A 22,011-nucleotide genomic window follows, 5' to 3' on the forward strand; every position below is an offset into this window, starting at 1 on the left:
AAGTGGTGCAGAAATAAAGCTACAATTTATGTGCCTGTGTACACTTGCACAGGTAGGTGCGTTGCCACCCAGGACCACCCCCCTGCCCATCTGCAGTTGAAACTCCTGGTACGGAACTGGCTGTGGAAGCAGCCAGATGTTAGGCCCCAGAGGCCAGGAGTCTCTTCGTGGGCAGAACTTGTCAGGTCTAAGCAACCTTGCACACCTCCCGTCAGCAGAGGGTGAGCTGAGACTAACAGATGGGGGGAATACACTCTGTGATCTCACTGGAAGGACAGATCCTGAAGCTGAGGCTCCAATACTTTGGAGGACGAGATGGTTGGACAATGTCTCGAAACTGCAAACATGAATTTGACGAAACTGAGGGAGGCAGTGGAAGAGAGGAATGCCTGGTGTGCTCTGGTCCATGTGATCACAAAGAGTTGGACATGACTAAACAACTAAACAACAACACACTCTGGTCTCTCTTTCACACACACAAGGCAGGCTTGAGAAACTAGCTCCCCATGTAAGGCATAGAATTCAAAGCCATATTTGTAAATATGAAGAAAATGTAAGTAAAGAACCATTTTTTTTCTGCTTCCCAATGGGACGTGTCTTTTATTTACTCTTTTAAGCAATGATAGTGATGTGTGAACGAGACAGAGGTGGTGGAGGAAGGATTGGTTAGATCCAGCTTCCAAGTTTTTAACTCTGCTATATAAACTATAAGCCAGTTTTATTTTTTAAAACCCAAGAGAACTTGCACAGATGTTGTCTCTTACAGCTTGTAGTGCTGGTGGCAGATGCAGAAGGCACTGGGGAAGCAAAAGTATTAGAAACCTCTCCCTTCAGCATGTCACAAAGTCTCCAGAGCTTGTGTTACTGAATATGTGTCTAAATGAGAACCAGGACTTGGTGGATAAACCACTAACTGGATTTCTTTTAGTGGCAGCACACAGAGTTATAGCCACATTCTGGAAGGACTTAAAAGGTGTGAACTTGAATGCTGGGTGAAGAATGTGGTGTATGGCCCTCATGGAAAAGCTGACTGACAAAGTAAGACTGGCAGAGGAACGAAGCACAAATATACCTTTGTCTGAGAGGGGTAGAGCTTCATTTTGTTTACAAATTCTCCAGAAAACCGAAGACCAGTTTCAGAGGTTTAAACTAATTTGTGGATCACTTAATAAAGAAGATGTGTACCATTGCAAGTTGTGGTTTTAATACGAGAATTCAGGTTTTAATAATGTATTTTGGGGGTATCTAGGGAAATAAAAAAAACTTTTCCCCAGCTGTCAGATGCTTCAACTGCACTGGAGTGGTTATTTTTCTAATGAAAAAATATACACATATAAAATCAACTCAATAAGATAACTATATTATATAGTGCAGTTATAATATATAAACTATATATATTATAAAGTGTATATGTTCACACACAAAGTTTAGAAATAACCTTATTCTTTTTAAAAAGATCTGCTGCTAGTTTCATTGGATTGGGGCATCTGAACAACTAGGTTTCAACCTTACTTTCTTAATGTTGCTTCTCTGAAAAAATCTGTTTTTCTTTGGAAGGATAAGAAAATTGCCATGTATGCAACACATTTTTTTCCATGTGGCATGTACTGAAAAGTCATAGATGAAGACAGCAGTAGTAGTAGGGAGAGTGAGTGCAGTTACCTGCTATTAAACAGATACAGAAGTATGATAAATTGTCTAAGGCAGTGCCAAGAAGATACACTGGTTTGGTATATCCATAAAATAAGGGCTGGGAACATTGGTGGGCTTGGATAGAATGCCTGAGTCATAAATGGTGTCAACATGTGCATTGTAGGGGAGGGGATGATATAGGCCTACTTTTGGGAAGTCATCAGGTATTGGAGCAGGCAAACATTTTCCCGATTCTAGGTTCAGATGTCTTATAAAGGGTTCACATCACGGTATTTCTTGCTCCTACTGGAACCTTAAGCGGCTAGCTTCCCACCTCTCTCTTCCCACCTCTTATCAGTGCAATCTGATGCATGTCTACTCAGAAGGAAGTGCTACTGCATTAATGGGGCTCACTTCCAGGTAAGTGTGTATAGGACTGCAGTTTAAAACTCTCAAAGGTTTGTCTTAGAACAGGGATAACTGACCTGGGACTATCCAGATTTTGCTGGGAGTTGGGAGTCCAACAACATCTAGAAGGCACCTGGCTACCTACACCTGCCTGAGACACAAGTAAGAACACTTGCTTCTCACACCCAAATTTCCCTTAGCAAACCTGATGAAAAACCATTGCACCCTAATAAGATGATAAAAAACATGTTTAGCATTAAGTGATGACGACAAACAAAAAGAGCAGAACCTGTCACAGAGCCGACTTAACACTTTCTTGGGCATGGTCCCAGTTCAACCTGTGCACTGCAGAATTTTTATTTGTTTACTTACCCACTTATATGCCCAAATGGCTTGTAAGCAGTTTGGCATTCTGGGTTTTGTAATCTCAAAGAAAAAGAAAAACAACACAGGTGACAAGAGAATAACCGTTTTATTAAAGCTACAGTACACTCCGTTTAGTTTAATACTGATTTCCCTGCTTTTTTCCCTAACCCTTTTATACATTCATTACTCCAAATTTCCAACAATTACATTAAATTGTACTCATATGCCAAATACTGTCTGTAATCTGGAGGAAAAATACATCAGAGGTGCGCATATATATATATATATATATATATATATATATATACACACACACACATACACACAAAGTTATACAAGAGTTAAATTCCTCTAATGTACAGAGAGCAGGGAACATATAGCTTCTCTTTTTTACATTTGTTTTTGAGACATTCAAAAGAAGAGAGACCTAAACCAGCTTAAGCGGTGTCACCTTGACTTGGGTTCAGTGGCCCACAGCATTAACTCCATCAGAAATTTTACATCCACTTCAATGCATGGCACGATTTCACCCATAACAGCACAAGCCTGTTGGTTTTACATGTTCTTCATTTCATATAAGGTTGTTTTTTTTTTTTTTTTTTTTTGCTTCTTAGAAAATCCATAATTCTTAAATATTGAATTTTCTGTTTTACATTCATCTGGAACTAAATTCAGACCAAGGGGGAAATAAATAAATTATTTGTTCATTTAAAAAGTCTTGATTTGTGAATGGGCTTTAATAAAAACCTTTTACAGGATACAAATTTGCTGATTTTTTTTCTTTTTTTGCAAACACACACAAAATAAACTCAGTCAGAAAAAATCTCCCAAGATTGAGGCTATCTAAAGTTATTAAATCAAGTGACTGTGCTGTGCACAAAGGTCCTCTGAGGAGTTCAGATTAAAAGAAGCACTAAAGACAACAAGAATTTTTCAAAATATAAACCTTTTTCTTAAATATATTTATATATGTACTTATTATGTACAACTCTACAGAAGCTGAAAGAACGTGGAAAGGGAGGTCCGTCCATGTGCGCAGCTTAGAGGCTTTGTTATAAAAAGTTTCTGCACAGTAGCTTGTTGGCTTACCTGCTTCATGATATTTTTCTAAACAAAATTTCACACCATTAAGAAATCTTGCTGAAATAAAGGCACTACTGATCTCTAGGTAGTGCACCAGAGCTCACATATTCTTTGAACAAGAGATAACTGAGCAGTTGAAAATAATAAAGAAGAGCTCATCTCTTAACTCATTCCAGTGTTGAAAACTTTACAAAATCTAAAAACGTACAACTGCAGCTTTAAGAGCATAGTGCAAATATGAAAATTAACAGCATAATTTTAAGGTCTTTAAATAAGCTAAAACATAACTAGAGTGTTGCTGTTTCCCCCTTACAGCTAAACAACATGACATATGGGAAGTTCCTCTTTAAAGATAATGCAAACCCAGAAGTTGGAAAAGAAAATGGCAGCAATCTGCCTAGTAAATTATTTATTTCTATTTTCATTTAACTTAGGGCGGTATAAAGTTATTTTGCTATGGAAGACCAAAATATCTCTATGTCTGTTGGTTGTGAAGAGGTTGGGGAGGGCAAGGGTGGCTGTCCTTTTCTTTCCGGCGCCATCAGCCCCTCAATGGCTGGGGGTGGACATGGTCCGACTAATGCACAGAGCAAAGTTTCTTTTCCCTGGTCCTCTCCTGCATCAGAAGGTCTCGTCGTCATTGCAATTTGTAGCCCAGTGCCCAAACACTTCGCAGATTTCGCAATAGGGGCGCTCTTCCTTTCGGCTGCCATGGTAAGTCGAATGTGGAGGTTCATCTAACGCCTGTGCTTGAGTTGGACAATCTTCAGTGTCATGGAGATCAAAACAGTCACAAATGTCACAGAAAAGGCGAGGCTTCTTCTTGATTTGGTTTTCTTCCTCACTGCCAAGATCAAAATTTGATATGTAAGACTAGAATTTCATTTTGTTTTTACGGAGAACAGTGATTCTAAAGAGACAGGAAATCTATAGGAAATAATAATAATAATAATAATAATAATAATAATAATAATAATAATAATTTATTTATACCCCGCCCATCTGGCTGAGTTTCCCCAGCCACTCTGGGCAGCTCCCAATTGAGTGTTAAAAACAATACCGCATTAAATATTAAAAACAGGGCTGCCTTTAGATCAAAACACTTCCTGCTTTTGTACTGATTTGGGAGGGTTTGGGCCAGCAGGCAAGATCATCTGCCTTTTGCAGAAGCTTTCCACACTTTACCTTGGAAACCTACACAGAAATACATTACTGCTTGTTGTGAACTGCAGAGATTTCTCATATCTCAACGTATTTGCGGGGGGGGGGGGGAGAATAGGGATAAAAACAGTCTGAAATTCACACCAAGGTTTTAGACTAATTTAAAAGAGGGTTGTCCCATGTCCTTGACTAGTCTGGGAGTCATGCACTAAAGAGAAACAGGGTTAAAATCTTAAATGTCTATATCCTTGACAATTGTGGGTCAAAGTTTCAGCGAGTCTCAGATGGGGTAGCTGTTAACTCACTTCCTGCCATCTGTATGTGGGAATCAAATTCACTGGGCGGGAGGAAGTCAAAGCTCTATCCACACTGGCACCATGAAAACAGTGGCTTAATCATGACACTCAGATTAGTAAAGATGAACAGTAAATAAAGGTGCATGATGTGAATTAGTAGTGACATAGCCATAGCATTTAAAAATCCTTTCTGGGCACTCAGAGGTTCCTCAGAAGCTTACCAAGTGTTTGTCAATTAGAAGGTCAATACTGGTGAAATAACTCCCCAAAGACAGCCTGCCCACCATAACTGTGTGATGCACAGTTGCAGGGAGGCCCTGGGGGTGTCTGAGGTCATCTCTCAGTTGACCTAGTGGCCATGGGGAGGTCTAAAATGCTCACTCTGTGAGCCCCATGAACGGAGTGTGCACTCTGCAAATGGCTCAGGATCCTCTGCAGTGCCAAGGTTCTTCAATAGGGTTACTTGCAAGTATACAGTTTGAAAGCCACAGTAATACTTCAGGAATTTCTGGCTGGCTTTTGATGAGGCCAGTTCAACAGCCTCAATTCTAAAATGCTACCAAGATTTCCAGCTGATATTGTAAGTAACCAACCTGTCATAATTAATAGCTTCTTCCTCATTGCCGTTGAGTGCTGCCTCAGACATCATTTCCACTTTCAATTTCAGTTCTTCGTTTTTCCTTTGAAGATCCACGATCACTGAATTTAGAAAGTCAATCTGAAGGGTACATGGTGGAAGAAAGAAGAGACAGGATTATAAACTCAGAATATTTAAGTTGAAGGTTTTAAAAATTACAGCATGTGATGTAAGCAATGAATAGGGCAGAAATTGGGCACAGAAAGAAATTGTGCTGACTTAATTTATACATAGATAGAATGCTTGTAACTTTTATTTTTAAACATATAACACTTTAAAGCATTAAACAAATATTAATAAACCTCATGGTATGTAGAGGAGTGAATTATCAGAGCTGGAAAACCGTAATACACAGGATAGCAATTCTCTTAGATAAACATATTTTGCTCTGATGACCTGTTTCTAGTATCATGACAGATTCTGTTTCCATTTTCTCAACACTATGCATAATTTTATACTCCCCTATTGTGCTCCCTCCCTTGTTTCTAAACCAAACGAAAAACCTTTCATAAAGGGGAATTTTTCCAGCCCCCTGGAACATTTTGGTTGTCTGCTTCTGGGTCTTTTCTAAGGAGACCTGTCAACTTATCCTGTGATAGCTAAGCTCACTCGGGAGTCTTTGGAGAGGGACTTGATCAAACCTTCCAGTATACACTCCATATGCTTAGAGAACCAGATGCCTCTGAGAAGGACATCAGCAGGGGATGAAGGCAGCAGCCATGGAGCCACCATGACAAGGAGCTGCTTCTGCGCTTCACAAATCTCTCTAGTCACCCAAGTCACTGACAACCACTGTGTCTTGATTTAGTGAATTCCATAAATTCTGCAGTGTGTGATGTAATTTCTTTTGTCTGTTCCGAATCTACTGCCAATTCATTTTATTGGATTACCCCATATTCAAATCTTATGGACCATGGAGGATCCCTTTCCCCACACACTATTTATTCACTCTTTCCACAACATACATAAACTTACAGACCTCTGTCACATCTTCTGTTAGTCACCTTGTCTTTAAACCAGGGGTAGCTAAACTTTTTTGGGCCATAAGCAGCATTGACCAACAATCCTGAGAGCTGAAGTGTAAAAGTGGATGTGGCCAATTTTAATTTTTGTATGACTGGCGAGCCACAAAAAAAACTTTTGGCATCAAAGAAACTATGGGAGCACTCAGCAAAATAGAAAAGAAAAATGTAAATGATTTTTTTTTAATTACTGGGATACTTTGGGGGCAAAAAGAAAAGTGTTTCGCATCAGAAGACCTGTGGGAGCACCCAGAAAAAAACAGAAAAGTGTGTGTGTGTGTGTGTGTGTGTGTGTGTGTGTGTGTACCTGGAGTCTTTGTGGGGCAGAACAAGGCTTTTGGCATCACAGCAGGGGAGCACTAAAAGCAGTCCAATCTTGGCTTTAAGAAGGTAATTTATATTTTTTTAAAAAAAATGACTAATTTTTGTTTTGGGGCCAAAAAATCCATTTACTTAAATTAAAAGCCCCCAAAGCTGCAACCTTTTTGTGTCGGAGAATTCCCAATATTTTTTAAAAAAACTGCCCCTTGTTTATTCCGATGGGTCTTTGCCCCCCCATGATATCTCTTTGACTATATGACACCCCCAAGTACTGTCCTCTGGCAGATTTCCTTAATAGTTAACCCTGGTGGTTCAGTATCCAAAAGGCTGGCTCACAACATCCAGGGCATCCTTCTAGGACAGGGGTCAATTTATTCATGTAAAAGTTCCCAGAATAGTGCAGGTTTCCTCCTTTACTTGGGTACAATCAAGGGGTGGTCCAGGAGAACAAAACCCTGGATCTTCTGCATGGGTCCTGTCTCTCTGGGTTGTTTTATATACAGTTTACGCTGCTCTGCAGGACCACTGGGTGCACTGCAAAGTGCAGTACCAGTGAGACTGCAGCCACCTGCACTGGGTCTAGAAAATCCTGTGGGCACCCCATAGCTCAGGGTAAGCTCTGGAAGCAAGAGCTGGGGTTTACCCCCCACCCTGAAAGTGGCCCTAAATATGCATCTATCCATATCAATTAGCGTATGCCATTTTTCTGCAACCTTGTGCCATGGGCCTGTGCCCCTGAGCTTGAATAGCTAGCACCCCCTGTCTCTTTGCACTGAAGAGAGGACTATTCCTCTTACAGAAGGCAAAGCAGTGGAGAACTATGGGGCAGCCGCACAAGGGATAAGACAGTGAGAACTGCCCACAGCAAAAAGCTTGAAACTGACAAAGCTATTTTAAAAAGGAGAGAAAGTGGAAACAAACCATATGCTGATTGGAGAAAAACGTTCCCAGAGGCAGATGAAAGCAAGGGAAGGTGGGGGGGGGGGGAAGAGAAAGCAAGCAAGCATTAGTATGTTAATTATACTATAGTTATAATTAAGCCTATGTGAAGTGTATTACACTGAAGAAGTCCCAGCAGATACAATATCTAAGCTTGCCCTTCCAACCTTTTACCCCAGTTTGGGTGATGAAGCTGCAGCCTGGGAAAGGGAATTTCCAGGGATTTCAGGAGGGCCAGTGCAGCAGGAGCCTCTCTTCCCAGTGCAGCTGCTCTCTCTCTGCTCTGCAGAGCTGGGCTTCTCTAAAGGTTCAATTAACTTTCCACACCAATGGGGACGAGTGTGCTCTTTGTCCCTGAGTCAGCAGGAGACCATTGTGTATCGGTTTATTTGTGTGTGTTTTCATTCTTCTTGTGTGGTGTGTCAGACCCTCAAAGTGTTCCTATTTTCCAGGGATGTCCCTGACTTAGAGAAGCTGCTCCGGTTTCTGATTTGATCCCAGAATGTCCCACTTTTCCTTGGGATGTCCCTATTTTCATTGGAGAAATGTTGGAGGGCAGGGAGATATGTGACCCCCCAAGCTGAAGGCAATCCAGTATAAGGAAGGTTTTTTTTTAATGTTTAATGTTTTATTATGTTTTTATATATATGGGCAGGTGCCCAGAGTGGCTGGGGCAACCCAGTAAGATGCATGGGGTATAAATAGTAAGATTATATGGAATGGGATGTCCCTATTTTCATCAGAGAAATGTTGGAGGGTGTGTGTGAGCCCTGAGTCTGTGTGTGCATGTCGGCCTTTGTGGGGGGGGGGTGAGGGAGACGGTGGGATACAGTCACTCTTGCTGTATCCAAAAAGAGAAGCCTGTAAAATCTGCTGAGCTGGTAGCTATCAGTTCCTAATGAAACTCATCACTAGGCTGGGTGATATTAGGTTTTTAACGTTGCGGTGCATCACCAGTCAAACATTGTGGTTTGGCGATATACAGTACCGCAATGCTGAAAAAAAGCTGCATTGGCCCCATCCCTTGAGGTGCTGGGTAAACTGCCACAGCTCTCACCACAGGAGCTGAGGCTCTTTCACCCCAGAGCCTTGCAGGTCGGGGCCAATGCAGCTGGCCTAAGTCCGCTGCTCAGCTTGTGGGGAGGCTCCCGCCTGACAGCCGAGTGAGCCAGACCACGCCCCAAGATGGAGGGAGCCTGGACAGGCTCCGCCAGCAGGGCTCCTTTGCCTTTGCTGGCAATGGGAAGGGGGCAGGCAAGCAACCTCCTTCTCCTTGGAGAAAGAGGCCACTTGCTTGCCCCCCACCCAGCTGAGGGAGCCCCAGTCCTTCTCCCGCTTGCGCACTAGCAGCTGGGGAGTGGGAGCAGTTAAGGAGCGCCCCTACCCCACCAATGTATCGTGCGAGCTGGTGGTGGGTCCGGGGCTCCATAAAACTTCTTGGCTGAGGAGAGCCAATGAGGAGAGGACAGCTGGCTCTCCTCAGCCAAGCAGTATAATGACGCATAGGGAGGAACAAGCTGTCTTGGAGCCTCACCGATGCAGCTTGATTCTCCCTCTGTGCTGGTATGAGGGACCAACCATGATGTCGGTTTCACTCAGTGGTATATGGCTGGTGAAACCGCCGTGGCTCCTGAGTCCCACTGCCTCCAGCACCCGGTTACAGCTTGTTTCTCCTTTGCTGTGCTGGGTGCTGGAGGGGCTCAGGAGCAGCGGCAGTTTCACCAGCCATATACCACTGAGTGAAGTCACCATCGCGGTCTGGCCCTCATACTGGTCCTGGGCAATATGTCAATATATCACCCAGGCCTACTCACTGCCTTTTACCTAAGACAGATGCTTGGTAGTCAGTCTGCTCTGATTTGCAGCAGCTCTCCAGAGCCTAAGCCAATGATGGGTGCAGGGAGCTGGACCCAGGACCTTCTCCATGCCACAAAAGTGGTCTGTTGCTGAGCTGCAGCCCCTCCCCATTCCAGTATGGGTGGAAAGGATCCATCATAAAAGGAATCAGGGCGCAGTGATTTTGCATCTTATGGGCCAGGATTAGAAACTGATATGGATATGTTCTACCCGGACATTGAGGTCCAGCGCCGAGGGTCTTCTGGTGGTTCCCTCACTGCGAGAAGCCAAGTTACAGGGAACCAGGCAGAGGGCCCTCTCGGAAGTGGCACCCACCCTGTGGAACGCCCTCCCACCAGATGTCAAAGAGAAAAACAACTACCTGACATTTAGAAGGCATGTGAAGGCAGCCCTGTTCAGGGAAGCTTTTAATGTTGATGCATTACTGTATTTTAACATTTTGTTGGAAGCCGCCCAGCCAGATGGGCAGGGTATTAATTAATTAATTAATTAATTAATTAATTAATATTATTATTATTAGGTTTTGGAGGCAATTTATAATGTCTGATAATGCAATAATTCTACTCAAATACTTTCTGATCTGAGAAACGACAAATCTCACTGCTGATGTTAGGCCCAGCTCTTATTCCTGAGACATAGATTAAGTCACTGGGCCCAGAGAAGGGTCGGAAGGGAAGAGACGTGGTTCCACTACCAGAAATAAAGTACACCTGAGCAGCTCCCACATCCAGCCATACCTTATTCACCCCCACCAGTGGCTCATCCTTCACTCAGCCAGACAGGCACCCCCATCTCTGGGATGCTGCCCTGCCGTTCGCTCTTTCACAGGTTGCTTTTCTTTACGCAAATTAAGACATCATTTTTCTTCCCCCCATGAGAAACAAATGAGGTAGAAGTCATCCCATGTTAATCGTACGCGTAACCAACCCGTGAAATGCTGCTTTGCAGCTGTCTATTTCTGCATGGGGCCAAGAGGGTATAAGAAATACCTGGCTTTCTTGGTTATTTTCATCCTGGAGGACATCACTGGCTGAGTCATCTTAGAAAAGTAGAAGAAAAAAACACTTATGAAAATATTTCCAGCAAATAATCATTACTTATGTGGTGATACAACTGGAATTTAGGAGAGAACCAGGGGGGTGGGGAGGAAAATGGAGAGATATGGCTATGCTACCACTCAGTGGATTTGTAACTGGCTGACTGACCAAACCCAAAGGGTGCTCCTCAATGGTTCCTCTTCATCCTGGAGAAGAGTGACTAGTGGGGTGCCACAGGGTTCTGTCTTGGGCCCGGTCTTATTCAACATCTTTATCAACGACTTGGATGATGGACTCAAGGGCATCCTGATCAAATTTGCAGATGACACCAAACTGGGAGGGGTGGCTAACACCCCAGAGGACAGGATCACACTTCAAAACGACCTTGACAGATTAGAGAACTGGGCCAAAACAAACAAGATGAATTTTAATAGGGAGAAATGTAAAGTATTGCACTTGGGCAAAAAAAATGAGAGGCACAAATACAAGATGGGGGACACCTGGCTTGAAAGCAGTACATGTGAAAAGGATCTAGGAGTCTTGGTTGACCACAAACTTGACATGAGCCAACAGTGTGACGTGGCAGCTAAAAAAGCCAATGCAATTCTGGGCTGCATCAATAGGAGTATAGCATCTAGATCAAGGGAAGTAATAGTGCCACTGTATTCTGCTCTGGTCAGTACTGTGTCCAGTTCTGGGCACCACAGTTCAAGGAGGACACTGACAAACTGGAACGTGTCCAGAGGAGGGCAACCAAAATGGTCAAAGGCCTGGAAACGATGCCTTATGAGGAACAGCTAAGGGACCTGGGCATGTTTAGCCTGGAGAAGAGGAGGTTAAGGGGTGATATGATAGCCATGTTCAAATATATAAAAGGATGTCACATAGAGGAGGGAGAAAGGTTGTTTTCTGCTGCTCCAGAGAAGCGGACACGGAGCAATGGATCCAAACTACAAGAAAAAAGATTCCACCTAAACATTAGGAAGAACTTCCTGACAGTAAGAGCTGTTTGACAGTGGAATTTGCTGCCAAGGAGTGTGGTGGAGTCTCCTTCTTTGGAGGTCTTTAAGCAGAGGCTTGACAACCATATGTCAGGAGTGCTCTGATGGTGTTTCCTGCTTGGCAGGGGGTTGGACTCGATGGCCCTTGTGGTCTCTTCCAACTCTATGATTCTATGATTCTATGATTCTATGAGCGAGGGAGAGAAAGAAAAGGAAATCTGGCCTCATATCTATACTCTGATTAAAACTTCCAGATTGGAGTAATGTAGTGAGCTGTACCTAAGACTGCCCCTGGAGGCTACACAAAATCTTCATGCCTGCTTTGAAACTGTAGCGTGGGTTACTGGTCTGGTTCTGAGCACATTTCAAGCTCCTCATTCTTACCTTTAAAGCTCAAAATGGCATGAAGGGACTAGGATACTTGGTTCTGCAAGAACCTGGCCATATATTAGGACACTGTTTGAAAACCCTACTCCAAATCTCTTGCCTTCGGAAGTGATGTCTGGGGTGACCAGGGAATACTCTGCCATCTTTATTGAACCATGTAAAGACTTTACAAGGTTTTATTTTAGATCTTTTTTAAACCTGGTGCTCCATATGTTTTTATTTGATTCCTCAGCTATAAAATGCTGCATTCTGCGACTTATTTTTCAAAGTATTTTGAAATCATAATCAGATCTCAAAGTGATTAGCTTACTAGAGTGAGTTAACAATAAATAAAATACAATTTTTGTTATAAGTGAACTTGATTGTTCAAGGAAAAGTAAAAGCACCAATTTAAACCACACACAAATCCCATATTCCTTTTAACAAAGGAGCAAATGCAGCAAAGTTGGAGTGATTTTGCAAAAGGAACATGGTTGAACCAGAAAACAGTTCCGGCTGCAAGTGATACTCTTGATGCAAACCCAAGTTGGTCTACAAGTTAGTACTGCAGAGCATATTACATGGTGGGTGGTGTGGTGGTGAAAGGACTTAAACACAGACATGCAACAGGAGTGATGCATTGGATGGCAATATGAGGAAAAAACACTCCTCCCCAATTATCTGAAACCATATTATCCCATCTCTCTGTTAAATGAATTTACTAGGTGCATGGAGTCTCATGCTACTTAACAGTATGGCAATATCAGCATTAAACTGATGGGCACCATTATTTCAGGTTCCAGAGTTTTAAAGCCTGCAAGTTATAAATCTGAAACCAAATGCCTTCAAATCTATTGTTTGAAAATCCATGCATGAACAACTGAAGTAGCCCCACTTTTCTAAGGCAGGGAACTGACCAGCAGTATCATTATGCCAATAGGTGCAAATGTACATGTGACAACCATACATTCTGAGCAGTTTATTCCATGTTTACATGCTCACTGTGGCAACCCTTGGGAGAATGGTAATCTGTGTTCGCTCTCCAGTTAGAACAGGAGATGGTCATGGTTGCAGAGTGGACATCTGGGAGGGAAGGGAATTCAGGTCTATAAATTACACATCCACTCAAGCTGTTAAACTACTACCATGTGGTAACATTCTCACTGTTGAGTGCAATATTAGATTCAAAGGGCCTCTGAAGAGCTACAACCCCAAAGGGCTTCTCCTACTTTGTTTCCAAAGACACAGAAACATATTTGAGTACTACAGAATATAAGACAGTTATTTAGGATTCTGTTGCTGCTGGAATCCAGTGATGGCCCTTTCACATCCCAAAGGTTATCAAGCGGTAACACCAACCACCTACGTAATGTGTATATGTGCTGCCGAAGCGAGCACCAACCACCTACGTAATGTGGCATCTCACCCCTAACTGAACTAATAAGTCACTTAAGGGATGCAGGTTTTTACCACCACATGAAGGGACTTAACTCTGTCATCCGATGGGATCCGAGGTGCCATATACCCTGCAGCCAACTCACTTTCAGCGAGCTGCACAGTGAAGATACAGCAAGCAGACCAGAGCTGGTTTTACCTGAGGAGCCACGTGGCTGTTTCTGGCTCTCTCTGAGCTTCTGCTCCAGATTCTTTACTTTTAGTTCAAGTTTCAACTTATCAGACTCCAGAGACTGAACTACAGAATGCAAATTCCTGGCAGTGGCATTCTCTCCACGGAGCACGGTCACCTGCAAAAGGTAAACAAAGAGAGGATGTGGTGGCTCATGGGAGGGAATCCTTTTCAGCCCGAGGGCCCCATTCTTTGGTGGGGAACCTTTCAGGATCCATAATCATTTTCTGCTACTTCCCTTTCCATGCCCACAAATACCTCTGCGCTCCTTTTTTTTTTCTGGCTGTGCGCGTAAATATTTACGGAATGCTCCTGAACTGAGGAATATATACATACTTCTGATCCCTCAGATTTGAGCAAAATTTGAACATTGCACAAGGAAACTACATAAAAAAATTATACACCAGAAGTATTGAAGCTGCCAGTCGAGTGTTAAAAACAATACAGCATTAAATATTAAAAACTTCCCTAAACAGGGCTGCCTTCAGATGTCTTTTAAAAATAGGATAGATGCTTATTTCCTTGACATCTGGTGGGAGGGTGTTCCACAGGGCAGGCGCCACTATCGAGAAGGCCCTGGATCTCAGTGTCCGGGCTGAACAATGGGGGTGGAGACCATCTTTCAGGTATAACGCTCCTTCAGGTGTTTCAGGAGCTTAGACTTTTATGAATATTCTTTTCTTCTGATCCCTCAGATTTGCACAAGAAAATTTAGAATTGCCTGACTGGGTGTTTCTGCACACTTCTTGGGTAGGGCAGTGGCTGCGCTGAGCCCTGCCAGGCCTACTCATACCTGTGACGGGCCCTCCTATGGCTGCCCCTCCCCAGCTGTGACGGACCCCACGGGCCTCCTCTCGCCACATGATGTATGAGCGCATGCCAGCCCTCCTCCCAAAGTTGGGCAGAACCCGGTGCATGTACGTGGGCAATGGACTTTGCTGCTGCAGAAGGAGAGCGTTTCCCGCAGCCATGAGGGAGGCAAGCTGTGTGCCCGCCAGCCAGCTGGTTGGCAGGCGTGCAACTCCCCGCCCCCAGCTGCTGTGGGAGACGCACGCTCTAGGGAGCATTTCCCAAGGCAGCGTGGGGGGTGGGTGGGAACTGTGTAGAACCCAGTTCAGCTACTGATTGATTGATTGAGTGACTGCGGAAATGGATAAAAGCCCTCCAACCAAACAATGACTCTCATCAGTGCAGGCAAGAATTTTTTTTAATTTTCATTTTTATCATCTGCAATATTGTTTTATTTATTTTATAGTACAGTACATTGATTATTGTTTTCATTATATGGATAAATGGTCTCGTTAGATAGTAAAATTAATGTTAAATTGCTGATTTAGGGGTTGTTTTTAAAAGTCTGGAACGGATTAAACCATTTTGCATTAATTTCTATGGGAAAGCACGCCTTGGTTTAAGAACACTTTGGTTTAAGAACAGACTTCCAGAATGGATTAAGTTCATAAACCAAGGTACCACTGTATTTGAAAGGTTTTTTATATTGTATTTTTATATGTCTTATCCCATACCAGCCCACCTCATCACCCAAATTGAAAGGTATATTTTGCAAACCAGCTAAAAGTCAGCAGACGGTGCTTCTAAAAATAGTACCTCATTTCTGAGCTTTTCCAGTTCTTCATCTTTCTCTGTGATCAAGGCACTAGTAATACTGATGGATTTCTGCAAGGATGTTCTTTCTTCATCAATTTCTTTTTTTAAGTCAGATTCTCTAAAAGAGAGAGTCAAACGGTTTCATGAGTTAGGTGAAGACTTGCTCCATTAGTATTGCTTAAAAGGCCACGTTGGGCGGGGGGAAGAGGTGGATTTTTAAAAACTATTATAGAAGTAGAAAAGGTTCTTATCAGAAGTTTCAGTTCTAGCTTTGCTTACTGAGATTTAATACTTGGCAAAATTATTTGGGATTTTACAGCAGTAGAAATAAAGTGAAAAGTTTTACCTATGTAGATTCATGCCAGAATCTGCATATCATTGTATCCATTTGAATTTAAAGAAAAATGTTAATAGGATTGGGAGATAGAAAACTGAAAAGGAGGGGGAAGGTTGCATAGAGTGAGCCTAATTTCAGACTTTTGTTACTTCTTGGAACTATTATTAACAAGCAACGAAAAGTGCATGCAAAGCTCAGTTACACAGCTGTCATGCAAAGCAGGGGTGAAGCTGGACTTATCAGTTGGTCCTCACTAATTTCTGTTAACATCCAAATTTCTAGAGAATGAACTTTTTGACCCAGAGTAACTGGGAGCGTATTAACAGAGGGTTGGTTGGTCTGTAACAAACTAAAACACAAATGTACAGTTCAAAGGGCTGTAAACTATTATTATTCAACATATAAAAACACTAAACACCTCTATTTTTTGCTTGCATCGCAACAAGTGGCTTCCTAAGCAAATAGCATGATAGATGGCTATGGAAAAAACCCACCAAGGAGTTGGCGGAGGGGCCTTCAGAACACTCTTGCCCAGCTGTGCGGCTGGAAGCTATTTACATTTGCCTGCATCTTAAAATTGGTTTTGTAGCATTTGGATGGTGGTAGTGGTGGTAATGTATACCTCTCTCAGCATTCAGGAAAGGCTTGGCAGCTGAGGCTTTTAAGACTTTCTTCTTAAGCATTTGGCATCCACTAGTTTTAATAAGAAACTTTTAAAGATGAAGAAGGCAGTCTGAAAATCCAGGCACAAGCACTTGACGTAGCCTAAGTTTACTAAGGGAGCTGCCACTAAACAGGGAACTGGTGGAGAAAACAAAGTTGCCTTCAGATTTGTTAAGTCACTTGAAACACAAGAATTTAAATGCCTTGGCCTTCCAATATTTCTGCATCACTGACTCAACGCGTGAATCACAGTGGGCCCTGCCCTTCGTAGCAATTCTGACAGCCCCCTTGACTACTGTCTTCAGAAGACCACAGGCCAGGACCATGACTTGGCTAAGAAGAGAGGAAGAGACACTTTGTGCAGTTCATCAAGGGCCCCTTCTGTCTTTCCCCCGACAATTCAAGCTGACTCTGCAGGGCTCCTTCATTGACCTTCTCACCACCACAGCGAGCAACTGCTGCTGCCAGGACTGGCCCTTCCAGGAGGCAGAGTGAGGCATTTGCTTGAGGGGGTGGCTTTAAATGTGTGCCATGTGGTCTGCCCAGCGGCCCCTAAGCTAGCTTGCTGCTCTGCGGTTCCACCATGAATGCTGAAGTAAGAGCCAACTACCAGTCTAGTCAGGTTTTGTGCACAGAATGGGGAATGCACCACCTTGCCCTTTGCCTCAGGCAGCAAAATGGCTTGGGCTGCTCCTGGCTGCTGCTCTTCCTCCCGCTTCCTTTCTGCCACCTGCTTGCCTGCCTGGAAGAGGCCTAATCGGCTGACAGGCAGCAGCCTCTGCTCCTGCCGCCTCTCATCCCCACGGCTGAGGGGGCCAGAGGAAGAGGCAGGTGAACTGCCAAGAAGGCTGCCATGGTGAAGAGCCAAGGGGGCTCGTGTCAATGGGTTCATACTGGGCCCTCAGCAGATGACCAACAATATCAACCCTTGAGGCAGGGCCCTGTTACTTTTCTGAATGCAGTCACAGAAAACAAGGCCTCTAAAAGGCGCACTGAAAATAATGGGATGCTACTGTGCAATTCCTACTTATTTAAATAGGGCCTGAATGGGAGACATTACAAATTGGTTCAATCCCTTTACTGGGAGAGTAGGCCTGTTTTTGTTCTTGTTTTTAAAGACAGCCAACAATTGCTATTGGAGGAAACTAAAATCGAGCAGAGGTAGCCAGAGAAAGAGAAAGCAAGAGAGTATCTCATGCACATCCAGATGGAGCAAAATGCAAACTGAAGAAAGGGATAATCAATAGCCCTAAACCAAAGGTTGTTAAGTGTCCATGGTATCTACAGTTAGTGAGAACCACGATAATCAGCGGGTGAAATACAGCACAGTCCTTGCAGGAGCCCAAGAAATATGGCAAAAACAAACAAACAAACAACAGTGATAATACATCACAGAATTCTATCTGAAGTTATGCAGATGTTTAGTCTTAGTCATGGAAGCAGCAACTGGAGAATCTGGGATGTACAGACATGAAGGCACACACCACAGCTGGGTCAGGGTTGTTGTTTTTTAAGACAGAGAAGGAATTGAAGAGAATCAAGCCACAGCCCCGAACAGCTGCCCAGAGTGTCTCTTCTAAATATCAGAAAGGCTGTCTTTTGTTCCAGAAAAGCTCCATGGCATTTAAGTCTGCCTTTGATTCTGCAGAATGCTTGTTGAGCACATGAGTGACAGCTCCTGTATGTCAAGCATTGACCACTGGTCTGCTAAAACTAACAGCAGCATGCCTTGCATAATTACTGGGGCCGTCTGTGCATCACTGGGTATAACGCTGAACTGTGTGCATTCAGGGTATGTGCTTGAGTGTAAGTAAAAGTGTGTCCATATAGGTAAACTCTGCACACACAAAAAGCAAGTTGTATTCACAATATTGGGCTAGTTCTGCATCATTTTTGCACTGGCTTACACAATTTGAGAAGAAAGGAAATGGCAGGAGGACACAGAGAAGAGTATAAGCTTCTCCTGACAACCATGGGGACTAGGAACTTGATTGAAAAGCAGAAAAGAAGAGCCAGGATTATTAAGATGCCAGCCTTTGCACTAGACAGAAAACATTGTGTTTCGGTGTGTGTGTGTGAGAAATGCACCTAATTTTGGAGGTGTTCACAGCTTATCATGCAAACTGTTCTTCTGGCTAGTGACATTCCACACTTCCACATTTCACAAGCCCTTCTGCAAGTGGGAAAGCACATGGCCAGTAATTACTTGGGCTGCAGTGCTTAGTCAGTTAAAAACTGTGGACAGACTAAAAAGGTGCGCACACACACACAAATTTATATTATTATTTATAATACAACTACTTATGGAAGTGGCAAGTACCATCCTAACTGAGGGTCTCTCTCTAATGTGAGAGACAAGGGCGAATATACGCCTTTTCTAAGATGATGTACAGCTACAATGCATGCACACATCATCTAAAAAGCATGCTTTCTGCATCAGAGCATTTTTTTACACATATGAAAATTTAAGCAATTAACTAGAACCCATATAATTAATTAGGTAAACTATTTCAAATCAGGTGACAGGCCTAATATATACACATTTCAAATGCCCTTTCTTCTCAGACACCTCTCACATTTGTTCCCTTCCACCTTGACTTTGAAAAATGCCTCTTGCATACACCTCCAAACACTTCAACTGGATCTGCCAGCACAGAACCCCCGTGATACATAACAGAGGCCCAGAACCATTGGGCTCTTAAAGGTAAAGGTAAAGGGGCCCCTGACCATTAGGTCCAGTCGTGACCGACTCTGGGGTTGTGGTGCTCATCTCGCTTTATTGGCCGAGGGAGCTGGCGTACAGCTTCCGGGTCATGTGGCCAGCATGACTAAGCCACTTCTGGCGAACCAGAGCAGCGCACGGAAACGCTGTTTACCTTCCCGCCAGAGTGGTACCTATTTATCTACTTGCACTTTGACGTGCTTTCGAACTGCTAGGTTGGCAGGAGCAGGGACTGAGCAACGGGAGCTCACCCCGTTGCGGGGATTCGAACCACCGACCTTCTGATTGGCAAGTCCTAGGCTCTGTGGTTTAACCCACAACGCCACCCGCGTCCCATCTTAGCATCAGGCAAAATGAGACAGTCCACGCCTGGCCGCAGTAAGGTAAGGCACAGCAAATAATCATTTTATTATGTTTTTACTAACATAAGGGAAAATAGTCTTTTGGAAATTCTGTCTTGGCACCAAAATGCTTGAAAAACCTCTGCCCATATTTATCCTTGGGTTAAAAAATGTGGCCATTCTATGGTTAAATTGGAAGGTGTGCTTTGAATGACAAACTATATATATTTCTATGTAGTTGTGTGTATGTGTATGTATGTATACACCCACACCCCCACACCTAGCAATTTGAAAGCTCAGTCATGCTGAGAAACCTCATCCGTTTTCTTGTAGGATGGGAGCACAGTTATTATCAACTTGAAAAGTATAATTTCATGGCTCAAAAGACCCATTTAACAACAGTTTCCAATTGGTTTATTAGGGCAGGGCTCATGACCATTTTGTACAGTAATTCCCATGTTTTGTACCAATTTTTTTTAGTGACATTTAAGGTTGCAAGGGGCTCACCCCACCAGAAGCATCTCCTGAGCAAGTTCCACTGAAATGAATGGGATTTGCTCCACTGAGTGAAGTAGATTTGTGCAGGAGACATTCTTAGTGGTTTGTGCCCAGAAGCAGCTACTAAATAGATCACATGGGTGACTCCAATAACCCCCAGCTAGAAGCACACCCAGATTCTTCGCTTGCCACAAAAGAAACCAAGAAATTCAAATAATGAAGCAAGTACCTTAATGTGATACTGGGCAAGCTTTAAAAATGCAAGATAACAAGAACCACATGTTAGAAACATGGAAGAGAAATGCAAAATACAGTAAAGGAAGAACTAAATTTGCACTGAAGTGGATTCTGTTATTGTTGTAAAAAAAAAAAGATTTAATACTGCTGAGTATTTTACGAAACAAAAAACGAAACAAAAAAGCAAGACACTAAGGAAACAAAAAGGCAGCCGAAAAATATGTACAACAATTTTTATTGGCGAGGAAAAAAAAGTTATTTATTGTAACGTGGATAGACTTTCTTTAGTCTTACCATTAAAGACACACAGATATAGCAAAGGAAGCAAGGGTAGGAAAGGGAAGAGAGAGGAGTGAAATGAGTATTGAGAAAATAGCGCAGGCTCAGAGACAAGTCAGACAGTTAGCAAATCCACAATGGATCTAATGAGCTGAAGCAACACTGAGCCCCCTTTTAGCTAGAGAGTCCCAAAATTCTCTAACTCCGCCTTCATCAACCTTGTGCCCTCCAGAGGTTTTGAACTACAACCAATAGGAATCAGTGGCACTTAGCTGACCTCCCACCACGTGCGTCACTTTGGCTTACCCAGGGAGAGAGGGAAAGGGGCAAAGCCGGTGGGGGGAGCGCCCCAGGGGCTCCGATGGTACCAACCTCGCTGCCACCTCACCTCTCACCCTCCCGGTACCCTGAGGGCTGCTCTGCTCCCTGTTGCTGACCCTTGGCTGCGCTGGCTGGGGCAGATGGAAGTTGTAGTCCAAAATATCCAGAGGGCACCAGCTTGGAAAAGGCTGTTCTAATACCTACTTTCACAAAGACAATTTTGGGGGCAGGAGAAGAAGAATTATTGTGGGTGAAAGGGTGATGGGCAAGACTGCTCACTCCATGAGGTCTCTCTATATCAACTGACCAAAGATCTCTTGTTTTTGCATCACAAAACCTGAGAGGTTAGGCAGAAAACCTACTGCTAATTCCTGAGCCTTGAAAATGAACTGTTTGGAAAGTCCCTGGTTAATTTAACTGTCTCAATCACTACAAAGTTACATAAACTACAAGGCACCCTGTAAGCATACTTCAGAAATAAAACTCATTCATGTTTCTATCCAGTATATTTTCTATCTAGAATATTTATGTTTGCTAGGATGCTTTTTTTCTAAATTAGTTATCCCCTGAAGGTGTTAAAATGTCAATGTTGAAATGATGTTTCACTTCCAGTTTTATAAGTTGTTGGCCTCTGTCTGTCTAAAGAGACAATGGACTAATGTGCCATTGGGGTGGGGAGGTTTAAAGTCAAACTGTTAAGAGTTATTTGCCTGAAGTGGTGTAGAGTTTAGCAATATTTTGACAAAACCACTTAATGAAGACTTTTGAAGCTGATCCACGGGGAGGCTTTGTGCAGTTTCCAGATCTGTTAAAGCGATTCAATACTCTAGTGCTAAAAATGGCACAATTATCTAGGTGCTGAAATGCAGAGAATAGAAGGGAACATCTAACAGAGTATGGTACATGCTAGATTAAGCAATGTTAAATGCTTCTTAAGGTCAAGCCTTTTCACACAAATTTTAGTGATGAGAAGGATGAAACTTTTTGCATGTATTTAGTATTCCACATGCATTGTCAACAGCTGAAGTGTGCAGACCTGGGTTATTTCAACTGAAGAAGGGTAGATGGAATCAAACAGCTTCACTGTGGGTTTATTTAGTCCTATTTTTCCCAATTGTCTGTAGGTGCACACACCCAAACACCCCCCCCCCCCGTGAGAAAGCTTACCTCTTTTTCATCTCTAGCAACTGGTTATTAAGGACAGATCTCTCTTCGTCCAGCTGAAAGAGAAAATCAGTCTCATTTACCATTTAAG

At 43.1% G+C, this 22,011-nt stretch overlaps 1 protein-coding gene and 1 long non-coding RNA gene across 12 annotated transcripts in view; one reads left to right on the plus strand and one right to left on the minus strand.

The window, feature by feature from the left end:
• Window positions 1-2,493: 2,493 nt before the first annotated feature.
• Window positions 2,494-22,011, minus strand: part of CLIP1 (CAP-Gly domain containing linker protein 1) — a 107,350-nt gene continuing 87,832 nt past the window's right edge. For 9 of the 11 annotated variants that reach the window (XM_081841575.1, XM_081841579.1, XM_081841576.1 and 6 more), the window contains 7 exons: window positions 21,924-21,976; window positions 20,149-20,169; window positions 15,359-15,476; window positions 13,721-13,871; window positions 10,712-10,761; window positions 5,540-5,664; window positions 2,494-4,333 (listed from right to left, as the gene is read on the minus strand). In XM_081841575.1, coding sequence (XP_081697701.1) covers window positions 4,111-4,333; window positions 5,540-5,664; window positions 10,712-10,761; window positions 13,721-13,871; window positions 15,359-15,476; window positions 20,149-20,169; window positions 21,924-21,976 — 741 coding nt within the window. In that variant the 3' untranslated portion in view covers window positions 2,494-4,110. The remainder of the gene's footprint in view (window positions 4,334-5,539; window positions 5,665-10,711; window positions 10,762-13,720; window positions 13,872-15,358; window positions 15,477-20,148; window positions 20,170-21,923; window positions 21,977-22,011) is intronic. The other 2 variants (XM_081841571.1, XM_081841574.1) reach the window with 1 other exon arrangement.
• LOC309330271 lies at window positions 5,671-10,229 on the plus strand. The gene is made up of 2 exons (XR_014151401.1): window positions 5,671-6,894; window positions 6,933-10,229. It is a non-coding gene; the product is annotated as an uncharacterized lncRNA (long non-coding RNA).

The sequence above is a fragment of the Podarcis erhardii genome, assembly GCF_964252035.2.
Source record: "Podarcis erhardii genome assembly, chromosome: 15".
NCBI classification, from domain to species: Eukaryota; Metazoa; Chordata; class Lepidosauria; order Squamata; family Lacertidae; genus Podarcis; species Podarcis erhardii.